Source organism: Meles meles, chromosome 7, assembly GCF_922984935.1.
Source record: "Meles meles chromosome 7, mMelMel3.1 paternal haplotype, whole genome shotgun sequence".
Taxonomy (NCBI): Eukaryota; Metazoa; Chordata; class Mammalia; order Carnivora; family Mustelidae; genus Meles; species Meles meles.
Window position 1 is genome coordinate 52180427 of NC_060072.1, and position 15203 is coordinate 52195629.

General features: G+C 40.2%; 1 protein-coding gene across 1 annotated transcript in view; it reads left to right on the forward strand.

The window, feature by feature from the left end:
* Window positions 1-15203, forward strand: part of GNS (glucosamine (N-acetyl)-6-sulfatase) — a 56177-nt gene that overhangs the window by 10896 nt on the left and 30078 nt on the right. Inside the window, exons 5-10 of the mRNA XM_046012156.1 lie at window positions 490-588; window positions 1998-2165; window positions 3903-3985; window positions 5157-5275; window positions 7584-7687; window positions 14687-14788. Coding sequence (XP_045868112.1) covers window positions 490-588; window positions 1998-2165; window positions 3903-3985; window positions 5157-5275; window positions 7584-7687; window positions 14687-14788 — 675 coding nt within the window. The remainder of the gene's footprint in view (window positions 1-489; window positions 589-1997; window positions 2166-3902; window positions 3986-5156; window positions 5276-7583; window positions 7688-14686; window positions 14789-15203) is intronic.

Consider the following 15203-nt stretch of genomic DNA (forward strand, 5'->3'; position numbering starts at 1 on the left):
TTAGCTATTTTCTCCTCTTAGAGTCTGTTGATTTATGAGTCACTCCTCTGGGGGATGTTTTTCCTGCATCACACCAGGTTTAGTTACATATTTTGCTGTTTTATCTGATCTACTTGTGGCTTTTAAAACTACGACAGATTATTGAAACTGTGCTAATAGTTAATAAAACTCTAGTCAAAAAATCCAGTTCAGTACTAAATGAGTAATTACCTTTTTTTAAAAATGCCTTTTTTTTTTCTTTAAAGATTTATTTGACTGGGGCTGGGGAAGTAGGGAGCAGAAGGAGAGAGTCTCAGCCAGATGCAGAACTCAGTTTCACAACCCTGAGATCACAACCTGAGCCGAAACTGAGAGTCTGACGGTTAACCAACCATGCTACCCAGGCGATCCAAAATGTCTTATCCCTATTACAACAGAGTATAGTCCAGCATGATTTCTGACTTTCTAGTGTGCTGACCGCTTAACAAATTTTACTTTCCTGTCTAATAGGAAAAGAATTCTAAATACTATAACTATACGCTGTCTATCAATGGGAAGGCACGGAAGCATGGTGAAAACTACAGCGTGGACTACCTGACAGATGTTCTGGTGAGTTATCAAGGCTCTGTCCTTGCAGGTTTGGCTCACGATTGAAACCTCTGCCTAGAATACCTTTGGACTTGGTCATGTTGAGTAATGTGAATGAATAATAACTTCATTTAACTGCCAAAAAGTATTTCCAGCTGATTAAAGACTCCTGAGGGACTTTTTCTTTGTATATAAGCCAGGCTCAGAGTTAATGTTCTTGAAATTCCAGCAACAAATCCCTTTCCAAAGGCTAATCTCTTAAGACTATAGAGATTACTTTGAAGAGGTTTTACTTTAGAGGTTCTTACTCTTGACCCCAGATTCACTCACAAGCTAGGAAATGGCAGCTTCGCCATGGGGGTGGGGATCTAGGAACTGGGAGTTCTTAAGGCTATGTGGATTTTTATATAAAATTCCTGAAACTGGGTGAATTTAGGACTTCCCTTTCCTGTCTAAGGTGTTTCTAATGACAGGCCCTTCACAGAGAATTCATTCACCAAATAGTTCAGCACCCAGCATAGCAGGTGTTAAGTAAATGAAGCAGAGTCACTCTTGGTGATCAGGTAGACAAATACCTGATAAGGTATGGGAGTTACTTAGATGATGCTTAAAGAAGTGAGAGTGAGTTGTGCAGATTAGTGGGAAGGGTGCACAGACAGAGGGAACAAGGGGTCTGGGGGGACTGAGGCAGAAGTGTGCTTGGCATGTTGTAACCACAGGCTTCTGACAGGCCTAGAGTAACCAGGTGGGTGGAAATTGATGCAGTCAGTATCCTTTGAGTTTAGTGATGGGAATAAATGACGCTATAAATCAACTAGAACAATTAAACACATAACGTGTGGGATGCTTTCATTTTCATAATGTAGCTCCAGATAAGCAAATGAAAAACGTAAGTCAATATAAGTTAAAATGCTGGTGCGATGTGTTTGGATTTAATGTTACTCATTTAGCTTAGCTGCTTGAGCTGGCATAACTTACGATATCTACGCTCCGTATATTTTTCTAAGATTAAGGTAACTTAATCCACCTGTCCTTCTGTGAATTAGATTGACTCTCTTTTTATATACTTTAAGGCAACAGAGGCATACTTTAGGCCGTATTAGTGCAAAATAATCCTTAAAAAGCCAGATTACTATTTTTACCCTAATGGGAGGCACAACAACTTTTAGATCATGTGAAATCACTGAGATCTTATTTGCTTTCTTAGGATGGTATGCTTTTCCACTTTTTTAAATACGTATTGCCTAAAACCCTAATATTTGTTTCAGCAACACACTTGTAATAACTGTGGCATAGATTGTGTTAATATTAAGATTGTTAAAATTCTTAAGATTGATTAAAATATAACTCTTTACCCCCTGTATACATGCATCTCTCAAGTCCTGAACTGTTGGGTAGGGTAGAAGATGACAGATCTTTGTATATCTCAGGCTAATATCTCTTTGGGCTTCCTGGACTACAAGTCCAACTCTGAGCCGTTCTTCATGATGATCTCCACACCTGCACCTCATTCTCCTTGGACAGCTGCACCTCAGTACCAGAAGACTTTCCAGAACGTCTTTGCACCAAGGAATAAGAACTTCAACATCCATGGAACGGTAGCTTCCCCTAACTTTGAATTAAACCACACTTGATATAAGTAACTGTATATTACCTTGTTAGGGAGCTTTTTGAGCCATGTAGTTGGTTTTCCTTCGAGATGTTTTAAAGGTAATTGTGTCTGTCTTGAGCATAATAGCGTAAAGTTGCTTCAGAAGGAGAGAGAATCTTCTTGCCACGCGTCCAGTTAGCAGCTGGAGAATCTATAGGAAATGTTAAAGAAGTGCTATCTTTCCTGACTACAGGCTCTCCTAATCTCTGTGCCAGCTCTCCTCCCATGTGGCAGTGGCTCAGACACGTCCCGTGGGGCTGAGCTAGGCCTGCAACGCCCTCCTGTGGGTGGCCCTCACCTTTCCTGAGGCACAAGAAAGAGGAGGTGACTTAGTGCAATATGACTGGAAAGGGAAGTTGAATGGAGAAGTGAGCCAGAGCAGGGAATGTAATTAAGGGCACAGCCTAAATCTTTGCCTCATATGCCTGTTACTTACACTTGGCACAGAGGGTAGGTGGTTCACTGGTTCAAGGGCAGAAGTTCTATACTGCCTTGTGCCTTTTGCCCAGAAATCTTAATTGCTGGGGAGGTGTAGTAGACAGAATGAGTCTTGGATTAGGCTCAGCACTACCATTTCCGAGCCAAGTGACCCAGCTGGGAGCAAGATGCTTAACTTCTGTTTCTCTGTCTAAAGTGGGAGAAATAAAGTGGGAGGTCCTGATTCCTCATGCAGCTGCAAATATGGACTGAAGAACATAGAAATACGCAGCGTGTTGCCTGGCAAGTAGGCAAGTGCTTAGGTAGGATTTTTAAAGCTGAAAGAACTGAGTTTTGAACTAGAGGGCCATTATCCATGTTCTAAAAGAAGTTAATAAAAGTTCTCATGAGCAAGTAAGTTTAGAAATTTTAACTAAGTCACTCTGTTGCAGAATTTCTCAGTTACTCCTGTTCCAACATGAATTTCCAGCAGGAGGATATGCTGTATAACACCTCTCAAACATATTAACTAAGAACACTTTAAGGCTGATAGTTTGGGAGGTGGTAACTTAGGGCTTTATAAGTAGAGAGTAGAGGGCTTTATAAGTACATACATAATGATGTATGGGAGTGGTTTTGTTTTTTAGAACTGTGAGTGCTTTTTTAAATGAGAAGAACTCTCTAGATTTGAGCTTGAGGTTTTAGGAAACTGCTATGATGAGATTTTCCCAAGGTTCTAGGATAATCAGTATCTTGGGTAGGAAAATAGAGGGTGATAGAGTAATGGCTAAATTTTTAGGGCAAAAATTATTGGAAGGTAAAGTTAATATTTACCATTTTATAGTTTGGTTAGTAGACCCAAAGCAAAGACTTAATGTTACAGATTTAGTCTCCTTTTAGCTAGTAGTTTCCCAATATCTTTCACTAAATATCTTTAAATGCTGATTAGTGCTGCTAACAAGGAGCCCAGGCCTCCTTTCATTAGGAAGCACTGGGAAGATAAAGAATGAGTGATAATCTATAGAAAGTGTTTTTAGGAGCACATGGGGCAGGGAAGAGGAAGTATGAAGTTCCCTAAATGCTCCAATAAGTTCTTTTTTGCTGAAGTATAAAATGTTCCTTTTCATTATGCACTCTAGCAGTTTATTTGATTGTATGACTTCGTGCTAACTTTTTTTTTTTCTTTTAAATCTTAGAACAAGCACTGGTTAATTAGGCAAGCCAAGACCCCAATGACAACTTTTTTTTTTTTTCTTTTAAATCTTAGAACAAGCACTGGTTAATTAGGCAAGCCAAGACCCCAATGACTAATTCTTCAATACAATTTTTAGACAGTGCATTTCGGAAAAGGTAAGCGCTGCTACTCTCGCAATCTGGGTGGTCTTTGAGGACCTTCCAAATCAGTCCATGAACCAGGGGACTGCACAATGTGGTTGTCTTTGACACAAAATCAACAGGTAGCAAGTTGATGGGAGAGACTGTTTGGGGGTCTGCTGCCCCAGAAGGTGTAGGAGATGGTCTTTGGACCTGAGGAATTAATAGAGCAATTCATTTTCATGACTTGTTAAAACAGAATTGCAAACTGGAGCCATTTGGTTAAAAAAAAAATTTTTTTTTCTGTGTCTGAAGAAAAGGTCACTTTGTGAGACATCAGGCCTAGTATTTGCATAAGACCCAAAGACTTAAACTAGAGCAGAATATTTGCTGTTGCTATTTGGAATTTCAAGGAATTTCTTTAAGTCAGTTCTTAAAAATTCATTACATTTTCTTAAGATGTATTTAGATTATACCAGAGGCTAGCAAACTTTTTCTGTAAAGGGCCAGAGAGTAAATAATCATAGCCTGTCAGGCCAGACAGTGTTTGTCACAGTTACCCAGCTTTGCCTTTGGAGTAGAACTAGGCATTATGTGAATGAATGAGCACGACTCTATTCCAGTAAAACTATATAAAAACGGTGAATTGTTTAATGGGTACAGAGCATCAGACTTGCAAGAAGAAAAGGTTCTGGAGATCTGCCTCACTGTGTGAATATACTTCATACTATCGTTAGTACCCTTAAAATTTATTAAGTTGGCAAATTCTATGTTGTGTGGTTTTTTACCACAATTTAAAAAACGAAAACAGTGGGCAAACTGGCCCATCACTATAGCTTGCTGACCCCTAGTTTAGACCCCTAAATGTTGTTGTGGCGTAGGTCTATCTGAATTAATCTGTGCTAATCAGTACTGAATTGACAGCTTTCCCTACCATTTTCTGCTGTCTTCAGCAGTGTTAATAAAACTAACTGCTTTTAAAAGCCTCATTTATTTCTTTGGAAACAGTTAAATTTGGAATGAACTCATTATGTTCTGGGATTTTCTAATCCTTTTTTTTTTTTTTCCCCCAGTGAGGGGTCTGAGGAAAGGAGGTTTGGGGACTTTGGGTGGTTTTGTTTTGGACTTTGCTCCTGCTTTTTTGGCAAGATAGCATTCCTTCAGCCATTGTTCTGAAATCCTATTGTCACCCTCTGTGTACATGCAGGTGGCAGACTTTATTGTCAGTCGATGACCTTGTGGAGAAACTGGTCAAGAGACTGGAGTTCAATGGGGAACTAAACAACACTTACATCTTTTATACCTCAGACAACGGCTACCACACAGGTAAGGGGCAGACTGGCGTATTCCTGTGGCCTTGATTAGGTGCCTTTCCTTTTTCACCCAGTCAGTAGCACTAGTAGGGAGCTCTAGGCCTGTTGTAGCAGTGGGCAGGCCAGAGGGGGAGGCTGCTGCCCATAGAACTCCTCTAGTTAGAGGGTCAGCTCATTCAAACATGGGGAAACCAAGTGTCATTATTTGCTATTTCATGTGCCAAATTACATGATGTTCTAGGAGTTGGGAGCAGAGAGTGACCTTGCTAGATTAGAGATAGGCTTTAGGAAAAAAGGAAGAAACTGAACTAGATTTTTTTTTTTTTTAAGATTTTATTTATTAGAGCGCACTCATGAGCACACACAAGCAGGGGGAGCAGTAGAAGAAGAGCATGGCTCTATACCAGCACCCTGAGATTATGACCTGAGCCGAAGGCAAACGCTTAACTGACTGAGCCACCCATGCCCCCTGAAACTGAACTAGATTTAAAGGGCAAGTAGACTAGGGGTAAGAGATTTTACACAGAAAGACCAAGAGAAGGTTGTCTTGGGGGAAAACCCCTTTCTTGTGAAATTGTGAGATGTTTTATTGATTTTTTGTGTGTGTGTATGTGTATTGTTTTATGTTTTGTCTTTAAAACTCTGTATGAGTCAGCCCCATATCCTTAACTTTCCTTTTTTCCACTTGGATATTCTTAAAAATGAATGTCTTCTTTCCCAGCATATCCGTTTCATAAACTTGGAAAACTGCTAACCTGGGGCTTGCTTGCATGAGAGCAGATTGATAAGGCAGTTAATGTTTCGTTGTAAATATTTTTAAGCACTCAAAGTAAAGACTAATAAAATAACTTCCATTCCCAGCTTCCCTTTTCAGCTATATGTGGCCAGTCTTTTGAATTCTTCCTATCTTCCCCATGTTTGTCTTTATTTTGTTTAGAAGGTTTTGAAGAAACTTCAGACTGTGATTCTGTACATGAACACTACATTGTGCCTCTGACTAGTCTGTTACATATCAGGATCTAGACAAAGTCCGCATGCTACCTGTATTTTTTCATGTGCCCTGAGACTGTTATTGCCACTGATTTATTGGGAAAAGGGTTTTGGGGGGTTTTTTGTTCAGAATATCTCACATTCTAGATCTGGCTAATTGCATTCTCATGATGCCTTAACTTGTGTTTCTTTAGTCAGCATTTTCTATACATGGGTAGTTAGATCTAGAGGCTTAATGTATTGCCATTTTCAGGGGCACCTGGGTGGCTCAGAAGCCTCTGCCTTCGGCTCAGGTCATGATCCCAGGGTCCTGGGATCGAGCCCCACATCGGGCTCTCTGCTCAGCAGGGAGCCTGCTTCCTCCTCTCTCTCTCTGCCTGCCTACTTGTGATTTCTGTCAAATAAATAAATAAATCTTTTTTTTTAAAAATTGCCATTTTCAGAAAGAATGTTTCCTTGGTGATACTGATACATACTTCCTGTTACATCAGTTCATGATGGTGTCTGGTTGGCCCACTTTAGCGATGCTGCTATTAATTGATGGCTCATGTGGTGTCAACCTGAGCCTGCCCTATGAACCTTTCGTGGCTGAAGGTTCCATTGATGATTCTTGCTTTAGTCTACTATTCTCTCAAAGATGGCAAAATGTTGACTTCATAACTCTGTCCTTTTGCATTTATTTATTTATTTATTTATTTATTTTTTTTTTTTTTTTATATTTTATTTATTTGACAGAGAGAGAGAAGTCACAGGTAGTCAGAGAGGCAGGCAGAGAGAGAGGGAGAAACAGGCTCCTCACTGAACCGAGAGCCCGATGCGGGGCTCGATCCCAGGACCCTGAGATCATGACCTGAGCCGAAGGCAGAGGCTTAAACCACTGAGCCACCCAGGCGCCCCATGTCCTTTTGCATTTATTAGTTGGAATTCCTTAGAGAAGAACTCAACTGTTTGGTTATCTTGAAATGCAGTTTATTCAGGAAAGGTCAGATAAATGCTTTGGCTCTTTATTGACAGTTTTTAGAGTAACCTCATTCAATTGTGGTCAGGTTGAGTATCATACATAAATTATGTATTTGAGTTTCAGTACTTTCCAGTCATTGTTTTTGCTGAATTCGTCTTATCTTAGACCAAGGAGTCCTCCTAGGCATTTGTTTAAAGAAGATGAACTCATTTCCTGCCTTGTAGTAATAAGAGACCTAAGCAATTGTAAACTTTCCATTAAAGCCCCATAAATAGAACAGAGTTGTTTGCATTCTTACTGTCCATTGATTGAATATGTGTGTGATACTTCTTTCCTAGCTCCTTCTTTACCCTCTGTATTTTGTTTTCAGGACAGTTTTCTTTGCCGATAGACAAAAGACAGCTGTATGAGTTTGATATCAAAGTTCCACTGCTGGTTCGGGGACCTGGGATCAAACCAAATCAGACAAGCAAGGTAGGTGCCTGAGAAGCTGATGCTGTTTACAGGTAGCACTTGCCTGAGAAAAGAAGGCTGTCCTCTGAAGAGGAGGCTGATTAGACTTCTGCAAGGTGAATTGTGTTCGGCTTAAGATCTTGTGAGTGTATTTATAAGTCTTGGAGACGGTGATTCCCTTATTTATTTATTTATTATTTATTTAACTCCTGGCCACCTTCTTTTAGTTGTATTCTCCCCCCATCCTCATATATATATATCTATATATATCTATATACAGATATATATAGATATATATAGATATATATATCTCACTAGGAGTAGCTTTGATTTGTCCTTCGAGACTGTAAATCTTTACTTTGTTCTGGAGCAGTGACTTTCTACCACTGTCCTCAACATCGTGTTCTGAAATTGTGAAAGGTTCAACATCCAGAATGGTTCTAGTGGACTCACTTGGACTAGAATAGGGACCCAGCCTCTGCTTTTTTTGTTAAGCCCACAGGTAATACAAAGAAGCAGCCCAGTTGGGGGCCCGCTACCCTGTAGATCAGAGCTCAGGCAGATCCCCCTGGGGACCTTGTTAAAATGCAGATTCTGATTCTGCATATCTGACCTCCCCGCTGATAGCTGCTGCCAGTCTGACCTCACTGAATATAAGGCTATAGAAAGCATGTCTTCTAAGGATTTTTTTTTCCCTGTCTCTGTGGAACTGCTTGTCCCACATGCATTTCTGTTTTACTGATTCTCCTAGAACTGTCATAATGTACCACTTTCTTTTGTTGCCATTTCCATTTGGTTTCAGTGTCTTTTTCCAAACTTAGTACCAAATACTGAAGCACGTTTTTTCTAGAGATTCTAGACACTCTGATCCAAAACACTTTGGTCTGATGCTTGGAAGATAAGAATTGATAAGATCTACTAGTTATGTCTTCTCTTCTCTAATAACACAATTTCAGTCCCAGCTCTGTAAGACAAAAGAAAATGAACAAATACATCACTTAAGCTAGAACTGGAAAATTGGCCAGACTTTCTGGGTATACTAGGTACTTTAGTCTAATTTTGGAGGTTAATGCTTAAGTGTAATTCCCTTATTTCTTTTTGTAATGCTCATGATGGAAATCTGTTGAAATTCTTCAGAAAGGTAAAATGGCCTTCATAATTTCTTTTGAGTTTTTTTTTTCTTAACACCTACATTCCTAAAGCCAGTCATTTCCCACTACAAATCCAGTATCATGTGAATGGGTCTCCTTTCAAAGGAGATAGACGAGTTTAGAGGACCATTAAGTCTGGGGTTTTTTTTAGCCATTTATTTATTTATTAGAATTTTAAAAATTTAAATTCAGCTAATTAACATATAATGTATTGTTTGTTTCATGGGTACAGGTTTGTGATTCATCACTCTTTTTTAAAAATTAATATATACAATGTATTATTTGCCCCAAGGGTACAGGTCTCTTTGTGATTCATCACTCTTATGTAAAACCCAGTGCTTATTACATCATGTGCCCTTCTTAATGTCTATCACCCAGTTAACCCATTCCCCCACCCAGCTCCCCTCCAGCAACCCTCAGTTTTTGTTTCCTGAGATTAAGAGTCTCTTATGGTTTGTTTCCCTCTCTGGTTTTGTCCTGTTGCATTTTTTCTGTCTTCCCCTATGATCCTCTGTCTTGTTTCTTAAATACCACATGTCAGTGAGATCATATGATAAATTTCTTTCTCTGATTGACTTATTTCGCTTAGTCTTAAAAGTGTTTTCTTGATCTTGGTGTTGGAGTGGACTCAAAACATGTTGACAGCTGTGTGCATTTCCAAGGAGCAGGGCTGCTAGGGCCATTTCTAACCAGTGTGGGGAAGGAAGTGGAATGAGAACGGAATGGAATGTGTCAGCCAGCTGCCATTCAACCAAACCGTTCCCTTTATCTTCAAGTTAACAGTGGCATCTAAATATTAAAATTAGAAAAGTTCACCTTCTCCAAGCAATTTGAATGAAACCTGGCTCCTAGGAAACCATTTCAACAATAGTATCTATCACTTAATTGAATGCTTAGTGTGTGACAGGTGCTATTCTAAGTGTATTAGCTATAGGAACGCACTTAGAGATACTGTTACACCCATTTCACAGGTAAGGAAACCAAGGTGTAGAAGTTAAATGGCATGCCCAAGATTAAATATCAGAGTCTGCTATCAAATATTGGAGTCTGGCTCCAGAGTCTATACCTAACCATTACAGTATAGCTCAGAAAATATTATCTTATGCCAGCAGGCTTGCCTACACAGCCCTGAGCAGTCAGGGAAGATTAGTTTTTAACTCCCAGTGTCCGGAGAGCCAGATGCTTCCACTACAGTTGTCAGTGAAAGCCTCTGAGGCACTTGAGCAGAGACCTGGGTGATGGAAAGGGTTTAGTCCTGCAGAGATCTGTGGGAGGGCATTCTGAGAAGTACAATAAATGGGAAGGCACACATCGAAGAATGAGCTGGGCTTGCTCAGGGGACAGAATGGCAGCTGTACCGAACTACTGTCACTTCTAAGTGAAGTGGTTCTCTCTCATCTCTCTCACCTCCTTTGTCTGCTGATTGCACCTTCTGTTTGGAATGCCCCGCGAATGCCCCTTCCGCTTCACTCATTGTCCTTGAGAACTTTGGTTTGGGGTTCCTGCCTGGAGAGTCAATACACCCCCGACCCCCACTTGGGGTAGGTGCCCTTGCCCTGTCCTGGCTGCCCTCACACTTAACACACCCTGCTGAGTTTGTGATTTTTTACTTGGGGGAGTTCCTAGAAGAAAGGCACTGTCTAAGCTTAGAATAAGCTTAGAATACCCCGCCCTTAACACACATTGGGGGACATCCATGTTGCTTGAATAGTTATTACCAAAGTCACATAGTAAGTGGCAGAACCGGGACTGAACATTAACTGTGTCTCTTCTCAAAATCCGTGGGGGGGTGGGGGAGGGCTGCTGTGCTGACAGATGTAGTTTGAGAAGTATGAAATGCTCAGCCTCCACCTAGCACAGAGTGTCAGAGATGGTGGGTCATTTATCCTGTGTTGGCAGGGTAGTTGTCTCGGTGCCATTCGTCCTGCCTGAGAGGCGCAGGGTCATGAGTTGGGCATATTAAGCTGAGCTGTCAAAAGCTGATGGTCAAAACAGGGTACGTTTGACCAGTGGGCTTAGCTTTGTGTTAGTCATTGGGAGAGCAGAACAGAAGTGGTCTGCGTGGATGCCGAAGACTGGCTTACTGAGGTTTTCTCTCCTGGCTGGAAGTGATTCTGGCTTCAGATTTGGTGGTAGAAATTCATCAAAAGGGTTTAAGAAAGGAAAAGGTTGGGGTGCCTGGGTGGCTCAGTGGGTTAAAGCCTCTGCCTTCAGCTCAGGTCATGATCCCAGGGTCCTGGGATTGAGCCCTGCATCAGGCTCTCTGCTTAGCGGGGAGCCTGCTTCTCCCACTCTCTCTGCCTGCCTCTCTGCCTACTTGTGGTCTCTCTCTCTAACTCTCTCTGTCAAATAAATAAAATCTTTAAAAAAAAAAAAAAAAGGAAAAGGTTAGTAGGAGAAAAAAATGACACAGCATGATCCAGGGGAAATAGAACTGAACTGGGGGGTCAAGAAGACAACATATTGGCTTGAAGACTGGCCAGGTAAGCCTTGTTTCCCTGTGTGAAATTGGGAGAATGGTAAGTGGAAAATTCACAAGTGTAACTCAGTGACGCCCTGGCTTCTTCATTGTAGGGAAACTGGGCTTGAGGGGTAAATGCAGAGTAGCCCAAGATGTGGGGAGTCCTCTCCTTTCTTCTGCAGTTCAGTGCTTTTTGCTACATGGATTTGGGGTGCTGTCTGGTGTGCTTGCAGTCTTTCTTTTGATAACTCTATATGAATTCTGTAATATCAGGGCTTAAATGTCCATTTGGAAACCCAGTGTATCCTCCGTAGAGCAGTCTTATTTTTTCTGCGTAATTCTGTATAGCACTGTCAGTCTTCTAGAGCTAATGAAAATAAGCAGCTCCAAAGCATGATATCCTTTGATTTCATGCCCCAGAATTTTTAAAGGGTTTTTAATTGATCAGAATATCTATATACATAAATCCTAGGAACATTCCCAAGCTGTGAGGCTGCGATTATGAAATAATTTACTTTTGGTCTTGTCAGTGCTTTTTAATTCCAATCCATAAATGAATCTTTAAGGTTATTCTTAGTGATAAAAGCAGTACCATTTTAAGAACTTGAATTGCTAGTGTTTCTAGAAGTCATTATAATCATGGGCCTGTAGTATCCATTCTGATTCTTGTTTGTAAAAACCAGAGACAGAAGTCTCTGTTGGATTCTTCACTCATGCTCAGTATCCTCTAGAAGTCTCCCTCTTGTAGTTTGCTGGTTTTGAGATTCTTTCCCTATTAGTCAAACCAAAGCCTAAAAGGGAAGGGAATTTGTTACTTTTTAGGGAAAATGTGATTATTGCAGATAGCTGGGAACAGAGTCCTGGGATGATGTCTGTGGTACTTGGGACAAATCTTAGTGACTCTTGATTTGTACTGAAACTTCCAGAACTTTCTCCCCAAAGGAGACTGCCATTTGAGAGAGCCTCCCATCATATAATTGATGGCTCTTTAGGCGTTTCCTGATGAAAGAGGCAGTCACCATTTTAAATCTCTGTAGGTTTTACAATTTTGGTGTTTACTTCTTTTTTTTTCTTCTTATAAAACTGCCTTGGACATGTTAGTATAATACCTGTGGCTTCACAGGCTTCACATGAAGCTTCACTTCATTCATGTTCTAGACATAACTGAAGGTCTTTGAGTCACACGTCAGGGTCTTGTTGCTTTGATCCAAATCTTGAGGTTATATCTCTGCTTGTCTCTTCTCTCCTGCCATGATCTCTTCTGTATTCATGCCCACTCTTGTTGACTGTATTCAGAGCAGCTTGGTCTTCCTGGGAGACTTGGAATTAGGGAAGATATCTCTTACCCTGGGTCTTGGATAATCCCTAGGGACATTTTTGTGAGTTTTTTCCTGAGTAACTTTTATACTTAGTGATAGAAGCAGTACTATTTTAGGATTTGAATTGCTAGTGTTTCTAGAAGTCATTATGCTCATGGGCCCATAGTATCCATTCTAATTCTTGAATCTAGAATTAGAATCTAATTTCCTAACTTTTATCACTTAAGTATAGAAGTAAAGAAAGGATTGCCTTTCCCGTGAGTGGCTTACCACTGAATGGTGATTTCTGGAAGCTTAGTGTTAAACTAATTGATTCAGAGCCAAGATAAGTATATTGCTCTGCCCTGTATGAACCCTCATAGCTGCCAGGAAACCTGGCCCCTGATGAACAGCGCCCTGAAGACGTTTTCTTGCCTTTTTTGTCTGTACTTTTGGTTTTGCTTTTAAATGAAAAGTTCCTGAGTTAGGTTTCACTTTTTTAATCCCCCCGACCTTGGCCTTTCCTATGATGCTCTGCATTGTCTCAACAATCCTGAAGACTTTTATTTCCTTTCAGTACCTGGTAGTTCAAGTTACGAGCTTTTGATTTTGTTTCAGTTACTTCTCTTTCACTTCCTCATCTGTAAAGCAGGGGAAATACTGCATCCTGGGGTGGCTGCGAGGATTAACAGAGGATAAACCATAAGGACTGGCACAGAATAGGTGCCCGGTAAACTTTGGCTCCCCTGGTATCCCTGGTGGGTTGTCTTCACCACTCTGAGTTTTCCCTAGCCTGTGATTTAAGTGACTTTAGGCCTGCATGTCCACCACAGTGGCCACCAGCCACTGTGCCTGGTGAGCCAAAACGTATGTGATAGTCCAAACTGAGATGTGTTACAAGTACAGCATTCCAGATTTCAAAGACTCAGCTCAAAAAAAAGGATAAAATCTTATTAAATGTCTTAGATCGCTTACTTTGAAATAGTACTATTTTTGACATATCAATTTAAATAAAATATATACAATGAATTTCTTCCCCTTTTCTTTTTAATTTGATTTATATGTGATTTATAAGATTTCTATTTAATGTAATTAGTAGGTAATCTTAAATTACATATGCGGTCCCATTATATTTCTGTGGGAGTATGCTGGTTTAGGTCCTAAAGAGGATTTGTATACAGAAGTAAAATAGTCTAATAAACCAAAGGAATAAGGCAAGGTATAAATGCAGGACAGTGACTTTAATGTCTAAAATGTTTATTTAGCACATCTTAGTTTTGTGCTCTTTAAGGAAACTTCTGTCAGTACACTGTTGGAATGAGTTTTCTGCAGTCTCCAAAGCCTATTACAAACATCTTTTTTTAAACCCCTCCCCTCTACCTTCCTATTGCAAACATTTTTTAGTAGTGTTATCACTTTGAGAAACTGCAAAAAGGGCTAATATCATCCTTGATAAGAAGCATTCAACCTGGGGTGCCTGGGTGGCTCAGTTGTCAAGCATCTGCCTTTGGTTCAGGTCATGATCCCAGGGTGCTGGGATCAAGCCCCTCATCCGGCTCCCTGCTCAGCAGGAAGCCTGCTTCTCCCTCTCCCATTCCCCCTGCTTGTGTTCCCTCCCTTGCTGTGTCTCTGTCAAAGAAATAAATAAAATCTTTAAAAAAAAAAAAAAAGGAAAGGATAAAAAGAAGCATTCACCCTTTGAGGATTTCAAAAATGTCAGGAGTCTGTTTGAAGTCAAATTTAGTGAACTGTAGAAATACATGTTGTAAACACTTTGTATAAAATAGCGCAACATTTCTCATGATTCATCAGACTTTGGGCAGTCCCAAAGAAGTTACGAAAAATGTTTTTTGCTCAATAGAGTTGTGGGTTGAATAGATACATAACTTCCCATGAACATGTATTACAAGTCTTAGAAACCTTTATGTTTCATTTTTTGAATTATTATATGAATCAGTGAGTAAGACCTCAGTAAGTCTGGGCTGTACAAAAGATAATAACAAATGCTGTTTGTCTCATGGGTGGGGCGGGGGAAGAGCTGTATGATAGAAAAGGAAAACCAGACCAACTGTGTTCTAGATTACTTGTTTTTCTTCCCTCATTCTCATAGATGCTCGTTGCCAACATTGACTTGGGTCCTACTATTTTGGATATTGCTGGATATAACCCGAATAAGACACAGATGGATGGGATGTCTTTATTGCCCATTTTGGTGAGTATGAAGCCCTCAATCGGGCCTGAGCCAAGACTCTGAAATAAATTCCAGGTTGTTCAGATTTAGAATTAAAAATTTAAATCTTAAATCAAACTGTGAAATTTGGAGAATGGAGAATAGAATTTTTCTCTTCTCTCTGGTGGGAAAGAGCTTCTAAAAGACCAGTTGGACCATTTATAAACAGATCTGTATCCTCCCTTCTTCCCCTCTCCCCCTTCCAAAAACCCATCATAAACAAAGTGAGGACAGATGAGAAATTGGGAAAATATTTGCACCATATGTGAAAAAGGGTTCGTGGTCCCAATAGATGAGTTCTTCACCACAGTACATGGATTTTTAGAAAGATTAATATCCCAGTAGAAAAATGGGTAAAAGAAAGAACTAATCAACTCATGGAGGAATTAGAAATGTC